The 17549-nt window shown below is 37.7% G+C and overlaps 1 protein-coding gene and 1 pseudogene across 1 annotated transcript in view; one reads left to right on the forward strand and one right to left on the reverse strand.

Annotated features, from left to right (window-relative positions):
• DACH2 (dachshund family transcription factor 2) overlaps window positions 1-17549 on the reverse strand; it is a 1617828-nt gene that overhangs the window by 93555 nt on the left and 1506724 nt on the right. The window contains exons 8-9 of the mRNA XM_006871308.1: window positions 3746-3894; window positions 3474-3621 (exon numbers count right to left, since the gene is read on the reverse strand). Of these exons, the coding sequence (XP_006871370.1) occupies window positions 3474-3621; window positions 3746-3894 (297 nt within the window). The remainder of the gene's footprint in view (window positions 1-3473; window positions 3622-3745; window positions 3895-17549) is intronic.
• LOC102819187 lies at window positions 14878-15655 on the forward strand (annotated as a pseudogene).

A 17549-nucleotide genomic window follows, 5' to 3' on the forward strand; every position in this document is an offset into this window, starting at 1 on the left:
TGGTTGTCAGATTCAAAATGGCCAATACCAGTCCATTTCAGCTCACTAATGCCTAAGGTATGGATGTTTATGCATTCCATTTCATTTTTGACAACTTCCAATTTTCCCAGATTCATACTTTGTACATTCCATATTCCGATTTTCAATGGATTTTGACAGCTGTTTCTCTTCATTTTGATTTGTGGCCCATTAGCAAATGAAGGTTCTGTGAGCTTTTCTCCACTTGGAGAAGACATTTTTTTCCCCAATCGCATTCTGAGTGCCTTCCCACTTTCCAGTCCTGTATCTGACAATGTTTCTCTGCTATTCATAGAGTTTTCAGTGACTAGCGATTCGGAAGTAGTTTGCCACTCTTTCTTCCTAGTCTGTCTTTGTTTGGAAGCTCATCTGAAACCTGTCCACCATGGGTGACCCTGCTGGTTATTTAAAGTACCGGTGGCATAGCCCTCAGAATCACAGCAATTCAAACCACCACAGCATGCCAGAGAGACAAGTGGCGGTTACATGGTTGCTGTTAAATAGGAATCTCCTTGTGCTAGGGCCCTTAAGTCTGGCTCAAAGGCGGGATTTCAGTCCTTGGATGTCAATCAAGAGGCAGAAGCACAGCAGGGGCGACTGGGTTGTAGTGAGACCCTTTGGACTGGGCTTGTGGGTCTCTGAGTTGGTCGATCCTGCCTCAAAGCCACGATCCAACGGTTAGGCTAGGACGGCACTCTCGCTTCTGGGTAAGTAGGACAACCTGGCCGGCCCCTGCAGTCTCTTCCCGCTAGGCAGCGTCTCCCTGTTGACCTGGTCTCCAGACACCTCACACCCCGCCACTCCGTGTGTGGTCTGGGTTTCATTTAACACCTCCACCAGGTCTGCGCAGTTGTCGCACATCGTTTAGCCGCCGCCCTCCATGATAGAAACCCAAAGAAGTTTGTAGAATTGTTTGTTTAATTTCATCATTTGCTTTGTTAGTTGGTACATAATTCTGAACTAGCCTTCTCTGTTGTTGTTGTTAAGTGCTGTCTAGTCAGTTTTGACTCATATCTTCTCTGCATATAATTTCCAGAGAGTGGTTGGTGAGTTTGAAACTATCAATCTTGTGGCTAGAAGTCAAGTGCTTACTTACAGTGTCAAGCCAGAACACTGGTCTTCTTTGTAGGTGTATGGATATTATCCTATCACAGACAGCATTGTACTTCAAGATAGATCTTGAAATATTCTTTTTGATGATAAGTATGAAGCCATTCCTCTTTAATTTGATGTTCCCAGCATAGTAAACCATATGATGTTAAGAATAAAAATGGGCATTTCCAGTCCATGTTAGCTAACTAAACTCTAGGATAGGAGTCCTGGTGTGGCGCTGTAGGATAAGCACTGAACTGCTAACCACAAGGTTGGTAGTTCAACTCCACCAGTTACTCCTTGGAAACATCATACAGGTCAATAAGAGTTAGAACTGACTCAATAGTACTTAACAATAACCATTTCTATGATATTGATCTTTGTTTTCCAATTCATCTTTTGCAACTTAATTTTCTTAGATTCATACTATGCATATTCCATGTTCTGATGATTAATGGATATTTGCAACTCTATCTTCTCATTTTGAGTTGTGCCCCATCAACAAATGAATGTCCTGAATGCTTTACTCCATTCATCTCATTATGGTTAACTCTATTTGCGGAGGCATCTCTAGTATTTCAGTACTCTGCAACCTGACAGACATCTTCTGGCACTATATATGACAATGTCCCATTGCTATTCATAAGGTTTTCAGTGGTTAAACATTCAGAAGTAGTCTCCCTCTCCTTCTTCCTAGTCTATTTTATTCTAGAAACTCCACTGATACTTGTCCACCATGGGTGAAACTGCTGGCATTTAAAATACCTTTGGCATAACTTACAGTATCACAGCAACATGAAAGCCACCAAACTACGAGAAATTGACAGATGAGTGGTGGTTGCTGTTTAGTATCATGTGGTAAATGTGAGAAAAATTGAACATTATTGATTAAAGTAAGGGTATTTGTTTTTTATTTTTAATTTCCCATTTTGTAAAAATATATATATAAATTCATCTTATTATATGTGATTGTAGATACCCACTTGGTTATCCATGGTTGGGTTAATTCTATAGATAAATAATTCAGTATTTCTCAATTCAGTCCATTTGTTTCCATCCCTACTTCTACTCCTTTTATTTAGTCCTTTTCACTATTACTTGGATGAGAAAAAAAAACTTTTTCCACTGTCTCCTTGTTTATAGTTTAGTATTAACTCCTCCCCAACCCAATATATTCCCAGGAGTCCTGGTGTGGTGTTATAGGATAAGCACTGGATTGCTAACAGCAATATCAGTGGTTCAAACCCTCTGGCAGCTTCTCAAAAAACCTATACAGGGTCGCTATGAATCAGAATTGACTCAATGGCACTTAGGAACAACATAACATATTCTCCAAAATAAAGTAATTTATCAAACTAAAATCAGACTAGATATCGCCCTTATTTATATTTTAATGTTTCTTAGCACCTATAAAATAAAGCTCAAGCAAACCCTTTCCATAGTTAAAACATAATTCATAATTTAGCCTCAACCTGCCCCCTTTCTACATCATTTCCTGACATTCACTTCTTTATTGCTAAACTGACAATGATAGCATATAACATACTCTACACAGTTGCTTGTGTATGAGATTACTTAACTCTAAGTCTTTGCAAACTGATATCTGTGTTTAGAATGCTGAAATAACTAAGGCACTCTAATGTCCTTGCTAAACTGGATTATCCTTCAAGATTCAGGCTAATGTGTAAGCACCAAGATATTCGTCAACCACCAACCCCCACCATTGATCAAAACAGACTATTTGCTCTCCTTACAAACATATTTACAATACATCACTGTTTTGTCCTGTTGTGACACTGTAAGATAAGCACTAGACCACAAGGTAAGTTTGAATTCAAACGCTGACAGTTCAAACTCACCAGCCACGTCTCAGAAACCCTATACAGGGTCACTATGAGTAGGAACTAACTTGACAGCACAACAACCACACTTTTTTGCCACTTAATTCTAAACTAAATTCATTGTTTGTCTCAGCACTCTAAAACATAAACTCTCAAGGACAAGCATTGAGCTTTATTAGTCTTATAAACTCAGAGTCTAGCACTCTGCCTGGCACAAGTTATTTCATATATAAGAAACCATGATATTCTCCATATAAAAGGTATATTTATCAAAATTCATAATGAATATCCATGTTTCCAAATCTGCAACTGGATCAATTGCAGATCTAGTTCATGAGGTTTTTTTTTTTATTATTATTATTACAAAGAAAGAAAATATAAATATAGGCTTATGGATAATATTTTACTTTTAGCTAGTCATTTGCTTTCAACAATTTAAATCTATCCCTGAGAATATTTCTATTATTATTTAAAATACTTCCAACATAACAATTTCTGAGTAATTAAACTTGTTACACTTACTCCTGCTTTGAAGCTCAACTGCAAGCTGTCTTTCAAGATTTTCTCTAATTTCTCTCTCTCTATAGAGCTCAATTCGCAATTCTTTCTTTTCCTGCAGAGTCTGCTTCTCCTGGAGGCGAGCATTATCCAAAGCCACTTTCAGCAGACCCTGTCAAAGACAACAAAAGCTATGAAGGTCATCTTATCTGTCTTAATTTATCAAATGCAAAATAAGTTATGTAGGTGCTAATGTCTTATAACATATGTATTTTGTTTATAGAACTATTGTTGACCTGAATGTTGGTCAACAGTGTCTCCACGGAGGACAGACTATCAGCAAAAATGAATGGTCCAGGGAACCCTGGAGGCAATGCTTGCCCAGGAGTCAATTGGATCTTGCCCAAGGGTGGCTTCACCATTGGAATTTGAACTGGCACCTCTTCTGAAAAATAAATAAATAAAAAGTTAAAATCAGAAAGTATACTCATAACAGCCCAGGTGTTTCACTATGTTGCCTCACCACAAACAGAAAGTATTAAAGATTTTGTTTCTAACATGTAAATGATGGAATATTCATAATCAAAGGTAATTTGTATTCTCTAGATGCCTGTAATCTCTCTAAAGTGTTATGGCAAAAAGGACTGAAATTGGAACAGCATTTACTGCTAAAGAAGAACAAAATTAGAAAAAAACATTTAATATATATACACACATGTTTATACACACAAGTATATACATATGCATATATGTATATAACACACACACATATGTATAACTGACATTTATATTTGTAGATATTTAAAAAGTAAGTAGCCTAATTACATCCTGAAAATTATAAACTGCTTTGTCTCCAATATTTTCCCTTGCTCTCTCTTATCTATTTATCTTCACTGTTTTAAACAAATGTATTTTTTTTAATTATAATTATAAAATTTGCCTATTTTAAATGTATGAATTAATTATTTATAGTAGATTTATGGAGCTGTATAACCATCATCTCCTTCTCTTCATGAAGATCTTTCATGCCTATTTACAGTTAATCCTCTTTTCCACCCCATTCTTAGGAAACCACTAATGTAGTTCTGTCTCACAGATTTGCTTTTACTAAATATTTCTATAAATGGAATCACATAACATGTGGTATTTTTGTATCTGGCTTCTTTAACTTAGCATAATGATTTTGTGGTTCATCTATACTATGGCATGCATCAGTAGCTTGTTACTTCTTTTTACTGCTGTATAGTATTCCATCATACAGATAGGTTACATTTTGTTTAACCATTTACCAGTTGATGGGCATTTGGATCGTTTCCAATGTTATTTTTTATTTTTAGGCCTATTTCTAATGAGAAAAATATTACCTATTAGTGGACACAGTCAATTCTTAGGTTATGGAATAAGAAAGAATGCCTTTTCAAAACTGGAATCTTACCAAATCTATGTAACCACCTTATTATCCCATTTTGTATTTATGTTAGGTCCCTTAAAGGAAGCAGAGTTTCTTTCACTACTATGTGTGACCTTATTGCATCATAATCAGGTTCTTAGAAGCTGATTCCTACTCTGCTGGCATTGGACGATACAGATAATACATTCTTGGTATGTATGTCAAATTCCTAAACAGAAAAATAATTTGGAAATTTTATCACTAGTCTACACAAATGCTAATATACACAGAATAAAGTTTCAATAATATAAAGAAGTAACCCATTAAAATTATGAATTTTTAAAGTTTATCACTTGTTTTCTTTTAGTACATACAGTATGTCAGGTATTGTATCAGAGCTTTTCATTCATTATTTCATTGAATTTTTATTATCTTCTTGTATGAGTCATGGGGACTGTGTTGACTCCATATGGTAAGCACTGGACTATGATCCACAAGATCTGTGGTTTGAGCCTCCAGCCTGTCCACAGGAGAAAGATGAGGCTTTCTGCTCTAGAAATTTAAAACCTCAGAAACCCTATACAGAGTGGCTATGAGTTGAAACTGACTCAATGGTACTTAACAATAACAAGGGCCACAAGTGGCTATCTTGGACTCCTGATATGGTGCTGTAGGATCAGTACTGGACTGTGAACCACAAGGTTGCAAGTTTGAACACACCAGCTGCTCCTCAGAAACCCTATACAGCATCACTATAAATTGTTACTGACTTGTCAGCAATTAACAACAACAACAATTGTGCAAAAAAAAAAAAAAAAAGCTGTGTCTTGTCTAATAGTTTTATATGATAATTTCCTAAATTTCATTATTACAATAAGATTCTTTCTTAACATCAGATAAAAAGACATTAAAATAAATTATGTCTGTTAAGATGCTTCATGGAGTCTGTATACATGGCAATCTATTTGAGTTCCGGTTGATAATATTTTATCTGTGATATGAACCAGATTGAAAATTTCCTCTACAATAAAAGAAGGATATTATTTTGGCATCTGTAAAGAAAATGTGCTACAGATAAGCAATCTCTGGGATGTAACCAAACAAACTCAGTTACTTCCCTCTCTTTGGGCTCCAACATCAGTGCATGAAGAAGGTGCATGACAACACCTCAAACTAAGCTACTTTACTTAATGAAGTCTTGTAATTTTTGTAAAAATGCACAAAGTTTAAAAAATAAGAATTTCTCAAGTTAGAAACACTTTCAGTGACCCATGTATCCTTCAACCAATAAAATTCCTTGAAGCAGAGCACAAAGCTGGACTATAGACACAACAACTTTTTAAATGGTGTGAAAACAAAAATATAAACATATAGGTTTTGATTCTTGAAGGGGCATGCATGCAAATTTAACTGGAAGCTACACCGCATTTTTCAATTGCAAAAATATATGTGTACTACATGTGGGGAGCTTCTGGATTGGGTGGCAGCAGAGACATCCAGGTAGGAAAGGCTCCATAGGGGAGGGGTTGAAAACCCAGAGAAGCTGCTCTCATAGAACAACACCAGAGCTCTGGATCTACCATAAGAATCAGGATGTCAGTTTCCCACATGAGCAAGTGAAAAAAATCATGATATAAAGGGAAATACTGTGAGTTAGGAATGACTTAAGTCAGGACTCCCTCTGTGGCCAACCTACCCGGATGGAGTTCAGAAGGTGGAGCTAGAGCCAGTCTGGCACAGGGAACTGGTGCTAAAAGTGGTGCAGTGACATTTGCAAAAGGAGGTGTAGGGGATTCTACACATTTTTTCCTCCTCTTTCCTGTCGCGCCTTCTTTGCCCAGCCCAGATGTCTTCAGGTGGGTGGGTGCACACCCCTCCCCGCAAAAAAGTCCAGTGCTGACCCCACAGTTTTCCCACGGTACAAAGAGAAAGAGCTTGGCAGCTGCTTATGACATCAGCCTTGGAGACGCAGGCCTATCTAGCAAGAAAAAAAGCAGGCCAATCCGGCTTGACAGACAAACCATAGAACAATATGTAAAACCCCAACATAAAAGGATGCAACTATCTCAAAAATTATGCTGTGCACACACAGATACTTAACTGACCTTCAGAGACAAAAATAGTAGGCAATCTTTCTACCATTAACTTCTCAATGTCTATCTGTGCAACTCCACGATGGTGACTAGAGGAGGGGCCTGAGTAAGGGGACACCCCCATCGACTGCTGGAGGCTTCTATGGTGTGAACACACTGCCTGTGTATCAAGGCAACTGGACAGTCAACCACATTTTTATTTTGGTTTCAAAGTGAAGATTTTGGTCTCTGCTTCTGCATTGCATCTGCTTTTGATCACACATTTTTCCTGGAGGTGGGAGATTTTTCTTCCAACGGTACTCAAGAAGAGACAGCAATCATAGCAATATAGTCAAGCAACAAGGCTAAACCATAATATTCCACCACTGATACAAGACCCAATGACAACTGTTAAACATTACATGTGAAAAGGGAAGCCTATCTTCTGATCATATCCACCAGGAGACAACCAGTAAGCTTAATAACACAACAACAAACATCCATCTAAGCATTAAAAAACCCACATAAGTACTGGAAATGACAAAATATCTCAAACACAATAAACGATCTCAAAACATGCCCAAAAACAAAAAAGAGTAACTGGGACAAATGCACTAGAGACAGACAAAGGTTCGCCAGTAGAGGAAGAACAGGTTTTGGATTTGCCTGAGAAGGAAATCAGAAGAATGATATGGAAACAAATTCAAATGCTCTGAAAAGGGGTGGAGAAAAACAAGATAGAAATCAGGAAAATACAACAAGAGCAATCAAACAAGATTGATACAGCATTGGAAACAATTCAAAATCTGCAAAAAGAGGTCCAGATGATTAATAAAAAAAATTATTAGAAATGGACAATACACTGAAAGGGGAAAGGAGGAGAATAGAAGAGATGGAAAACAGAACTAGTGAGATGGAAGACTAATCTCTCAATACTGCTAAGATAGAAGAGCAAGCAGAAAAAAGGATAAAAAAGACCTGAAGAGAGTCTAAGATTTATTCTGGATAACAAGAAGAGGAACAAATTAAGAATTATTGCCATTCTGGAACAGGAAGAATCACAGAAGTCCAGAGAGGAGATAGTTGAAGAGCTTCTGGAAGAAAATTTCCCTAACATCTTGAAAGATGAGAATATAAACATTCAAGAAGCCAAATGTACCCCAGGAAGGATAGACAGCAAAAGAAAGTCAGCAAGAGATATAGTAATTAACCTCTTCATAATCAAAGACAAGGAGAGAATCCTAAAAGCAGCCAGGGAGAAAAGAGTCACTTAAAAAGGCAAGCAAATGAGATTAAGCTCTTACTATTCAGCACAAACCATGCAGGCAGAAGGCACACACAAAATTCTAAAAAAAAAAAAAAGCAACCAGCCAACCAAGAATTGTCTATTCAACAAAACTATCAATCAAATACAATGGTGCAATCAAACCATTCCAGGATACACAGAAGCAAGAGATATTCTCAAAAACAATTAGCACTTCAAAACATCCAAAAGGGAGTTCTTTGGACTGAAAAAACAACAAGAATAGAAAACAACCAGAGATTGACAGGCATGGCAACACCACATGGGACTCAAGAGTTCAGAATAGAACAAAATTACAAAAACGAACTCAAATGAGCTGGGATGTCAGCCAAAGATTAAAATAATATCAATGTCAAAGAAGGAATAAATGTAGGAACAGAGACCCAGGTGGTGAGGATGTCAGGTAGATTACAGGATACACTAGATCCTCTTAATGGGGAGAAAAGTTAATAGACTAAAAGGTAACCCCAAAGAAAGTTAATACTTCACAATTTACCATGAAAATGAACTTCCAAGCAGAAAAAGCAAATTTGAAAGCGAAGATAAATAGCACAAACAATTTTGTGCTATTAGATAAATAGAACCAACAATAAATAGCACAAAAAACAGAAACTCAACACATGAAGGCATGCAGAACAAAGGAACAAACAGCATTACTAAAAAATGAATATAATGGTAGAAAGTAATTCATTACTATCGATAATTACATTGAATGTCAACAGATTAAATGCACCAGTAAAGAGAGAGTGGCAGATTGCATAAGAAAACAAGACACTTCAATATGCTGCCTGCAAGAGACACACCTTACACACAAAGACAAAAGCAGATTAAAAGTTAAAAGATGGAAAAAAATATACCAAGCTAACTGCAGCAACAAACAAGAAAGAGTGGCAAAAAAAAAAAAAAAAAAAATGTTGCTGTTAGGTGCCATCGAGTCAGTACCGATCCATAGCGACCTTATGCAAGCAGAACGAAACACTGCCCAATCCTGGGCAAACCTCACTACTGTTGCCAAGCTTGAGTCCATCGATGCTGCCACTTGGCCAATGCATCTCGTTGAGAGCCTTCCTCTTTTTCTCTGACCCTCCACCTCACCAAACATGACATCATTCTCCAGCTACTTGTCCCTTCTGACAATATGTCCTAAGCATGAGAGATGAAGTTTGTTCATCTTGCCCTCCAAAAAGCACTCTGGCTGCACTTCTTCCAAAACGGATCTATTGGTTCTTTGGCAACCCATGGCACTTTCAATATTCATCACCAACACCATAATTCAAAGGCATCAATTATTCTAAGGTCTTCATTATTCACTGTCCAGGTTTCACATGCATATGAGGTTATTGAAAATACCATGACTTTGGTTAGCTGCACCTTAGTCCTCAAGCTGACATCTTTGCTCTTCAACATTTTAAAAAGGTCTTATGCAGCAGATTTGCCTAATTCAATATATCCTTTGATTTCTTGACTACTGCTTCCATGAGTGTTGATAGTTGATCCAAGAAGAATGAAGTCCTTGACAAATTCAATCTTTTGTCCATTGATAAGAATGCTACTTATTGTTCCAGTGGTGAGGATTTTAGTTTTCTTTACGTTGAGATGTAATCCATACTGAAGGCTGTAATTGTTTTAAGTCCCCTTCACTTTCATCAAGCAAAGGTGTATCATCTGCATATTGCGGGTTGTTAATTAGTCTTCCTCCAATTCTATTGCCACATTTTTCTTCATAGAACCCAGCTTCTCGGATTAGTAGCTCAGCATACAGGTTGAATAAGTATGGTGAAAGAATACAATCTTGTTGCACACCTTTTTTAATTTTAAAATATTCAGTGTTGCCATGTTCTGTTCGAACAACTGCCTCTTGGTCCAGGTACAGATTCCTCATGAGCACAATTAAGTGTCCTGGAATACTCATACTTCACACTATTGTCCATAGCTTGCCATGATCCACACAATCGAAAGCCTTTGTGTAGTCAATAAAGCACAGGTAAAAATCTTTCTGATATTCTCTGCTTTCAGCCAAGATCCATCGGACATCAGCAATGATATCCCTCGTTCCACCGCCTCTTGTGAATCTGGCTTGAACTTCTGGAAGTTCTCTGTCAGTGTACGATTGTAGCCATTTCTGCATTACCTTTAGCAAAACTTTACTAGCATGGCATATCAAAGAGATTGTCCAGTGATTTCCACATGCCATTGGGTAGCCTCTCTTTGGAATGGGCACAAATATGGATCTCTTCCAATCAGTCGGCCAGATAGTAGTCTTCCAAATTTCTTGGCAGTGATGAGTGAGTGCCGCCTGTGCTGCCTCACTTTCTTGAAAGATTTCAATTTTCATTCCATCAATTCCTGGTGCCTTGTTCTTTGCCAATTCTTTCAATGCACCTTAGACTTCCTCCTTCAGTATCATTGAATTGAGTATATGCTACCTCTTGAATGGGTGAACATTAACCATTTCCTTTTGGTACAGTGACTCTGTGTATTCCTTCCATCTTCTCTTGATGCTTTCTGCATCATTCAATAAATTGCCCAGAGCATCTTTCAATAATGAATGTCAAAGCTTGATTTTTTTTCTTCAGTTCCCCCATGTTGAGAAATGCTGAGCATGTTCTTCCTTTTTGTTTTTCTGATTCCAGATCTTTGCACATTTTGTTGTAATATTTGTCTTTATCTTCTCAAGCTGATCTTTGAAATTTTCTGTTTAGCTCTTGGACCTCCTCATTTATTCCATTTGCTTTAACATCTCTACACTGGAGAACAATTTTTAGCGTCTCTTCTGACATCCATTTTGACCTTTTCCTTCTTTCTTGTCTTCTCCATGAATTTTTGCTTTGTTGTTGTTGTTGTGTGCGTGGATTCGGTTTTGACTCATAGCGACCCTGTATAGGGTTTCTGAGGCTGTAAATCTTTACGGGAGCAGAAAGCCTCATCTTTCTCTCCCGGATCAGCTGCTTTCTTCTTAGGGGACAATAAATGCTGGCGAGAATGAGACACTCCTGCATTGCTGGTGGGATTGATAAATGGTCCAACCTCTCTGAAGTTTGGAAATAGAAATATCTTATGATCCAGCAATTCTTCTACTTCATATTTATCCACAAGAAATAGGAGCCATAACACAAGTGGATATATGCACAACAAATTTCATAGCAGCACTATTTACAATAGAAAAAAGATGGAGACAGCCTAAGTGCCCATCAATTGAAGAATGGAGAAACAAACTGTGATACATACACACAATGGAATACTATGCTACCTTGAAGAATAACAAGGAAGCTGCAAGCCACCGCATAACATGGATGAACCCTGAGGACATTGTGTTGAGTGAAATTAGTCAGTCATAAAAGGAGAAATATCACATAGGACCATTATTGTAAAAGAGTAATAGAAAGTACCCACACTAAAAGTTGAAAAAAATTATATATATATATTTGCTGATCACCAGGATGTATGGGATGAGAGGAAGGGTGGGAGGGAGTCAAAGATAGAGTACAAGGTAAGGAATAGACACAGGATAGCTTGGGTGTGTGTTTGGGGCCAAGGGGCAATACGCAAGAATGGGGAGGGAAATGGAAGAACAAGGCTGATGGGAGAACAGTTAGGCTAAGTGACACATAAGTAAATAATGATGTATGCACAACCTTGGAACAATAGGGCTCCAGGATACAAGAATTGAGGAATTGTTTGAAGAGGTAATAGAGTGGAATAGTGTTAAGATGCTTGGCTGTCTATTGAATCTTGGTTTCCCTTGCCTACCATTGTAAAATAGATTCTTTGGGGTGCGCGGGGGGAGATAGGATTAGCCAGAATCATCACTACAGAAAGCCTGTCAATCCGTCTTCTGCCTATAACTTATTGGAACACCTAAAAGGGGGCTAGAAGTTGCCCAATGAAAGAGGCTTCCTGTGGAGCCTTTACATTGCACAAGACCATAGGTGGAATCCAGAATCCCATACAGAACCGACTAAGGTAGGAAATTTCCACTGGAAATGATCAGTAGACCAGAGCGGCCAGAAGAAGAGAAGATACTTAGTGAAAGGGAGAACTGCAGGAAAAATCTAAAACAATAATGGCAGTCTGATTGATTACTACAAGAACAAGTAAGTTGTTGGTCCAGGAGCAATAAGGCAAGTGGTCATGACCTCTCAGAGCAAACACCCTTCCAAGACTGAGACTCAAGGGGAGTATATGAGCAGGTTTGTGGTCTGGCTGGTGACCACGTTGGTCACTGATAAGGGAAGAGGTGGTAAAAACAGCAATGAAGTTCCGAGCTAAGCCTGACCACTTTCAATAGACCCCCGTGGACTAGGGTGGAGACCTACATGGCCAGCAGTAAGGCAAGACCCGGGAACTCCTGCTCCCAGAGGCAATGACATGCCTACAGAAGGCTAGAGAGGAGAGTGAAGCATTGAGCTATACAAAGTGAGGGGATATGCACAAGAACACCCATACTTGCAGATAGTACTCACTTGATCTGGCTTTGATAGCTGGATGATCAGAACTTGACTAGAAGAAGAAAGAAGAGGGGGAAATAAAGAGTAAACTGCTACAATTTGATGAACTTTACCTATACTTACAGATGCAGTAGCTCAAAAAAGGGAACAAATCTTTACAGCGAGGATCACTCCTACCCCTCAGTAAACAGGGTTGACAAGGATGGGCAACATAGCCAATGGCTGCCCAAAATGGGGGTGGAGGGGTGGCTATAAAGGCAAGAAGTGATTGGCTTACAAGCTTTCAAGAGGGAGCTTAGTTCCTGATGAGGCAGGGGAAGGTAGAATCAATTTCCAATCTGTTGGGACCAGGCTGGCAAAAGGAAATGGGAATAAGACTCTTTTGGTACAATAGTGAATAATTGCCATCAGGACTGACTGTGAGGCTAGGAAATAGAGAGGTAAATGTTTTTTGACAAAAGAAGTTGAGTGATTGATTTTGCAGTCCAGGAGTGGAGGTTTCTGGGTCCATCAAGTGAGAAGAATAGAAAGCGGGACCCTACCTAGAGAGGCAGTGGTGCCACTGATCAAACCAGAGACGATGGTGTGGACATATGGAACGGCTGAAGACACTGGACTCAGAAAGGGAGAAGGACAGTGTGCTGGTTGCTGGTGGGGGCAGGCCTGTGGGGTGTACCCTTTGGTGTTATTTGGATGATGCATGGAGGGGATTTTAATCACTGTAATGAAATGAAATACGATACGATGAGTGTAAAGCTGATGTTCTCCCATGTAAACCTTACAATCAAAACCTTAAAAAAAAAAAAGAATATATGTGTAGTGTGCAGAGTCTTGAACTCCATTGATTTCACAATCATCATGGCTTGCTGTGGGATTTATTGTGTGTAAGTAGTGGCATACAATAGCAAGAACCTTCACTGAGATACTTAATGTAATAACATTATCTGTGAATTAAATACTCCTTAAGTAGGTCACCTGTACCACTGCTCTGTTGCCAAAATATATGGGGATAAAAACTATTGAATACTTTATAGAATCAAAAGTTTCAAATTCTTTAAATATAAATGTTTAATAGAATATTTGCATGTTGTTCTCAAAGAATTCAATAAAATGTATTTATTTTAGTGGATGGAGTTATGATGAATATCTTTCCAGGAAATTAATTTTAGTAAAACTTAACAAATAATACTTTTATCACATGTACCAGGCATGTGCTTTCTACAATTCCCTTATTGTTTTATTTGGCCAATATCAATTCCCTTATTGTTTTATTTGACCAATATTTAACTACATTGATTTTCATATTTAAAATGGAATATATATATAAAGTTAGGCAAAAGGTTGGAAGAAGTATATGTATTCTAGGAAGTATCAGTCGGTTTCACCAATGTTATGACCTAATATAACTACAAGATTTTAACATTTGAAATATTATCTCATAACAAAATTAAATCTTAAAATGTGTCCTAGGCATCCATTAATGTTTCTAAAGTACACTTCCTAACAATTAATTCCGTAATAATTTGTTTTATTTGTATTTATTTAAAGTTCATTTACAGGTAGTATTTTATTTTCTCTGCATGGATACACTAAATAGATGGAATGGCTTCATAAATATCTGTTGATATTAATAATAATTGAGAAAGGTATACACAATAATGCGATATTTGTGTGGTGCTGGAGGATACACACCAGACTGCTAACCCCAAAGTCAGTCGTTGAAAATCATTATCCACTCTTCAGAAACCCTATGTAAGGTCAATATGACTTGGGGACACAGAATGGTTGAAAATCAGTAAAAGTGTGTACCAGAGTTGTATTCTTTCTCCACAGTTATTCAATCTGTTTAATGAACAAATTATTTCAGAAGCTGTATTTTATGACAAATGTGTCATTAGGATTGGAGAAATACCCATTTACAACCTACGATATGCAGATGATACAACCTTGTTTGGTGGAAGCAAATAGAACTTAAAATATTTACTGACAAAAATAAAAGAAAACAGCCTCCAGTATGTGCTGAAACTCAATGTAAAGAAAACAGAAATCCTCACCACTGACCAATAAGTAAGATCAACATAAATGGAAAAAAGGTTGAAGTTGTCAAAGACTTAATTTGGCTTGGATCCACTATCAACACTCATGGAAACAGTAATCAAGAATTCAAATGTGCTTCGCTCTCCATATGAAAACCTGAGAGGAAAGGGTCACAGGAATGGCTGTAATTAAAATGGGAAAGCTGACAACCATGCTTACAGGTCTGCTATGTGCATCTTTAAGTGTATTTGCAGCTAAAGAAGAGGAATCTAAAAAACAGCTCCTGAAACCAGAGCAGCTCCTGATATATACTGCAATCTAAATATATTGAAGAGCAGCCTGGTAATTTGCAGATGGGCTTTGCTTCCATCTGCCATATAACTGTTTGATACATTGGCTGGTTCAAGGGTGTATATGTCTTCGTGAAAAATGGGATAGAAAAGATGCATATATTTATCTGAAAATCTTCCTGGAGATTTTCTTCCCAGAATTTGAGTGATTACTGTCTCAGTATTGGCTGGCTTGATTTCAGCAAGAAAAGGTTCTAGATTTAAGAAAATTGTTTATCCATTGGAACTAGCCACTTTAGGAGCAACTGTTTTCTACCCAGTTCAGTCAGTAATAATTGCATAGGTAACTGGGAAAAAAGACATATGATGCAAGACAGCACATTTATGAAGCAGTTAAATCATCATTGACAAAAAACAACAAAAAAGAATCGCTCCCTGAACCTAATGGAAAAACAAAGGTAGGAAGCCATGCTGAAATACAAATACCTACAAAGACAACTCAAGTATTGCAACATTCAGTGCCTTTGCCAACAGAACTCAGCTCTTAAACAAAGACCAAATCAGAACCCACTTCAGGTACTACACAGTTTATGCCTTACCCCAAGCTTATGGATCATGGGGTGGTCCCATCCAGAAGATATAGATATGTACAGCACTAGAAGCTGAAATAGACTGCATAGAGAACTTCAAGATGTGTGAAGTTGCAAATAATGATGAAAAATCATGTAATGGGCAACTTATGACACATAGAGTATAAGTTTAAAGTTCCCCCCTTATGTCTTATAATGTACAGTTTGACCAATCACATATGTGATTAATACACAAATTGAATATAATACAAACAGTATTTAATGATTTAAGAGGACACATTAGTATTAGGGTGCATTTGATGACTTTTAAGAATGTTTATAAAATACTAAAATGTAATAAAGACATGAACAATGAAGGAAATAAAATATGAAAATATGTACATATATACACAAATATACCTGCTCTAGCGTTTTCTAAATTAATGTTAGCTAAATCAAAATGACAGAATGGTGTATGGAAGGATGCCCTTAGTTTCATTGCATATCCCAAAGCTGAAATAAAATGTGCATATTTTGGGCAGTTAAAAAACAATACTGTACTAGGTAAATCTGCTACACAAGACATCTATAAAGTGTTCAAGAGTAAAGTGTTCAAGAGTAAAGATGTCAGTTTGAGGACTAAGGTGTGCCTGCCCCAAGCCACAGTATTTTCAATGGTGTCATATGCTTGTAAAAGTTTGACAGTGGCTAAGGAAGCCTACAGTAGAATTGATGCATTTGAGTTGTGATGCTGGAGACGAATATTCAAAGTACCATGGACTGCCAGAAATACAAACAAATCTTCGTTGGAAGAAGTTCAGCCAGACATAATTCAGACATATTATCAGGAGGGACCACATGCTTGCTAAAAGGGTCAACAAAAAAATAAGTAAAAGGAAAACCCACAACACAATGGATTCACACAGTGGCAGCAGCATGGACTCAAGCTAACAATCGTTATGAGCATGGCCTAGGACGAGACAGTGTTTTGTTCTATTGTGTATAAGGTCACTATGTGGCAATCACTACACCTTTATATTCTCTCCCAAAATCAAGTTGTTTCTAATTCCTTCATTTTTGTTAGGTACCATGCTGCTGCCACTGTGTGAATCCATTGTGTTGTGGGTCTTCCTTTTTTTGGGGGGGAGGGAGAGAATATCTTGATTGTATCAGGATTGATAGTATCAGGAGAGAACATCTTGATTGTATCTTGATTATATCAAGATTGATATCAAAATTTAAAGTGACAGGATCGACATAAAACCAAACGGCCACCACTTGTCTGTCGTGCTGTGGTGGATTGAGTTGTGGTGATTCTGAGGGCTCTGCCACTGGTATTTTCAATAACCAGCAGGGTCACTCATGGTGGACAGGTTTCAGATGAGCTTCCAGACAAAAGCAGACCAGAAAGAAAGAGTGACGAACTACTTCCGAATCGCTAGTCACTGAAAACTCTATGAATAGCAGAGAAATACTGTCAGATAAAGGACCAGAAGGTGGGAAGGCACTCAGAATGTGAATGGGAAAAAAAATGCCTCCTCAAAGTACAGTTGTCCATGATGTCGTGAATAGAGTTAAGCTAGGGGAAAAAAAGCGCACAGAACCTTCATTTGCTTATGGGCCACAACTCAAAATTAAGAGAAACAGCTGTAAACAACCACTGAAATCCAGAACATGAAGTATGAATCTGGGAAAATTGGAAGTTGTCAAAAATGAAATGAAACGCATCAACATTGATATCACAGGCATTAATGAGCTGAAATGGACAGGTATTGGCAATTTTGAATCTGACAAACACATGGTTTACTATGTAGGGAACGGCAAATTGAAAAGGAATGGTGTTGCATTCATTGTCAAAAAGAACATATCCAGATCAGTCATGAGGTACAATGCTATAAGTGATAGGAAAATATCCATGCACTTACAGGGAAGCCCAGTTAATACCACTATTATTCAAATTTATGCACCAACCACTAAAGCCAGTGAAGATG

This window comes from Chrysochloris asiatica, unplaced genomic scaffold (assembly GCF_000296735.1).
Source record: "Chrysochloris asiatica unplaced genomic scaffold, ChrAsi1.0 scaffold00167, whole genome shotgun sequence".
NCBI lineage: Eukaryota > Metazoa > Chordata > Mammalia > Afrosoricida > Chrysochloridae > Chrysochloris > Chrysochloris asiatica.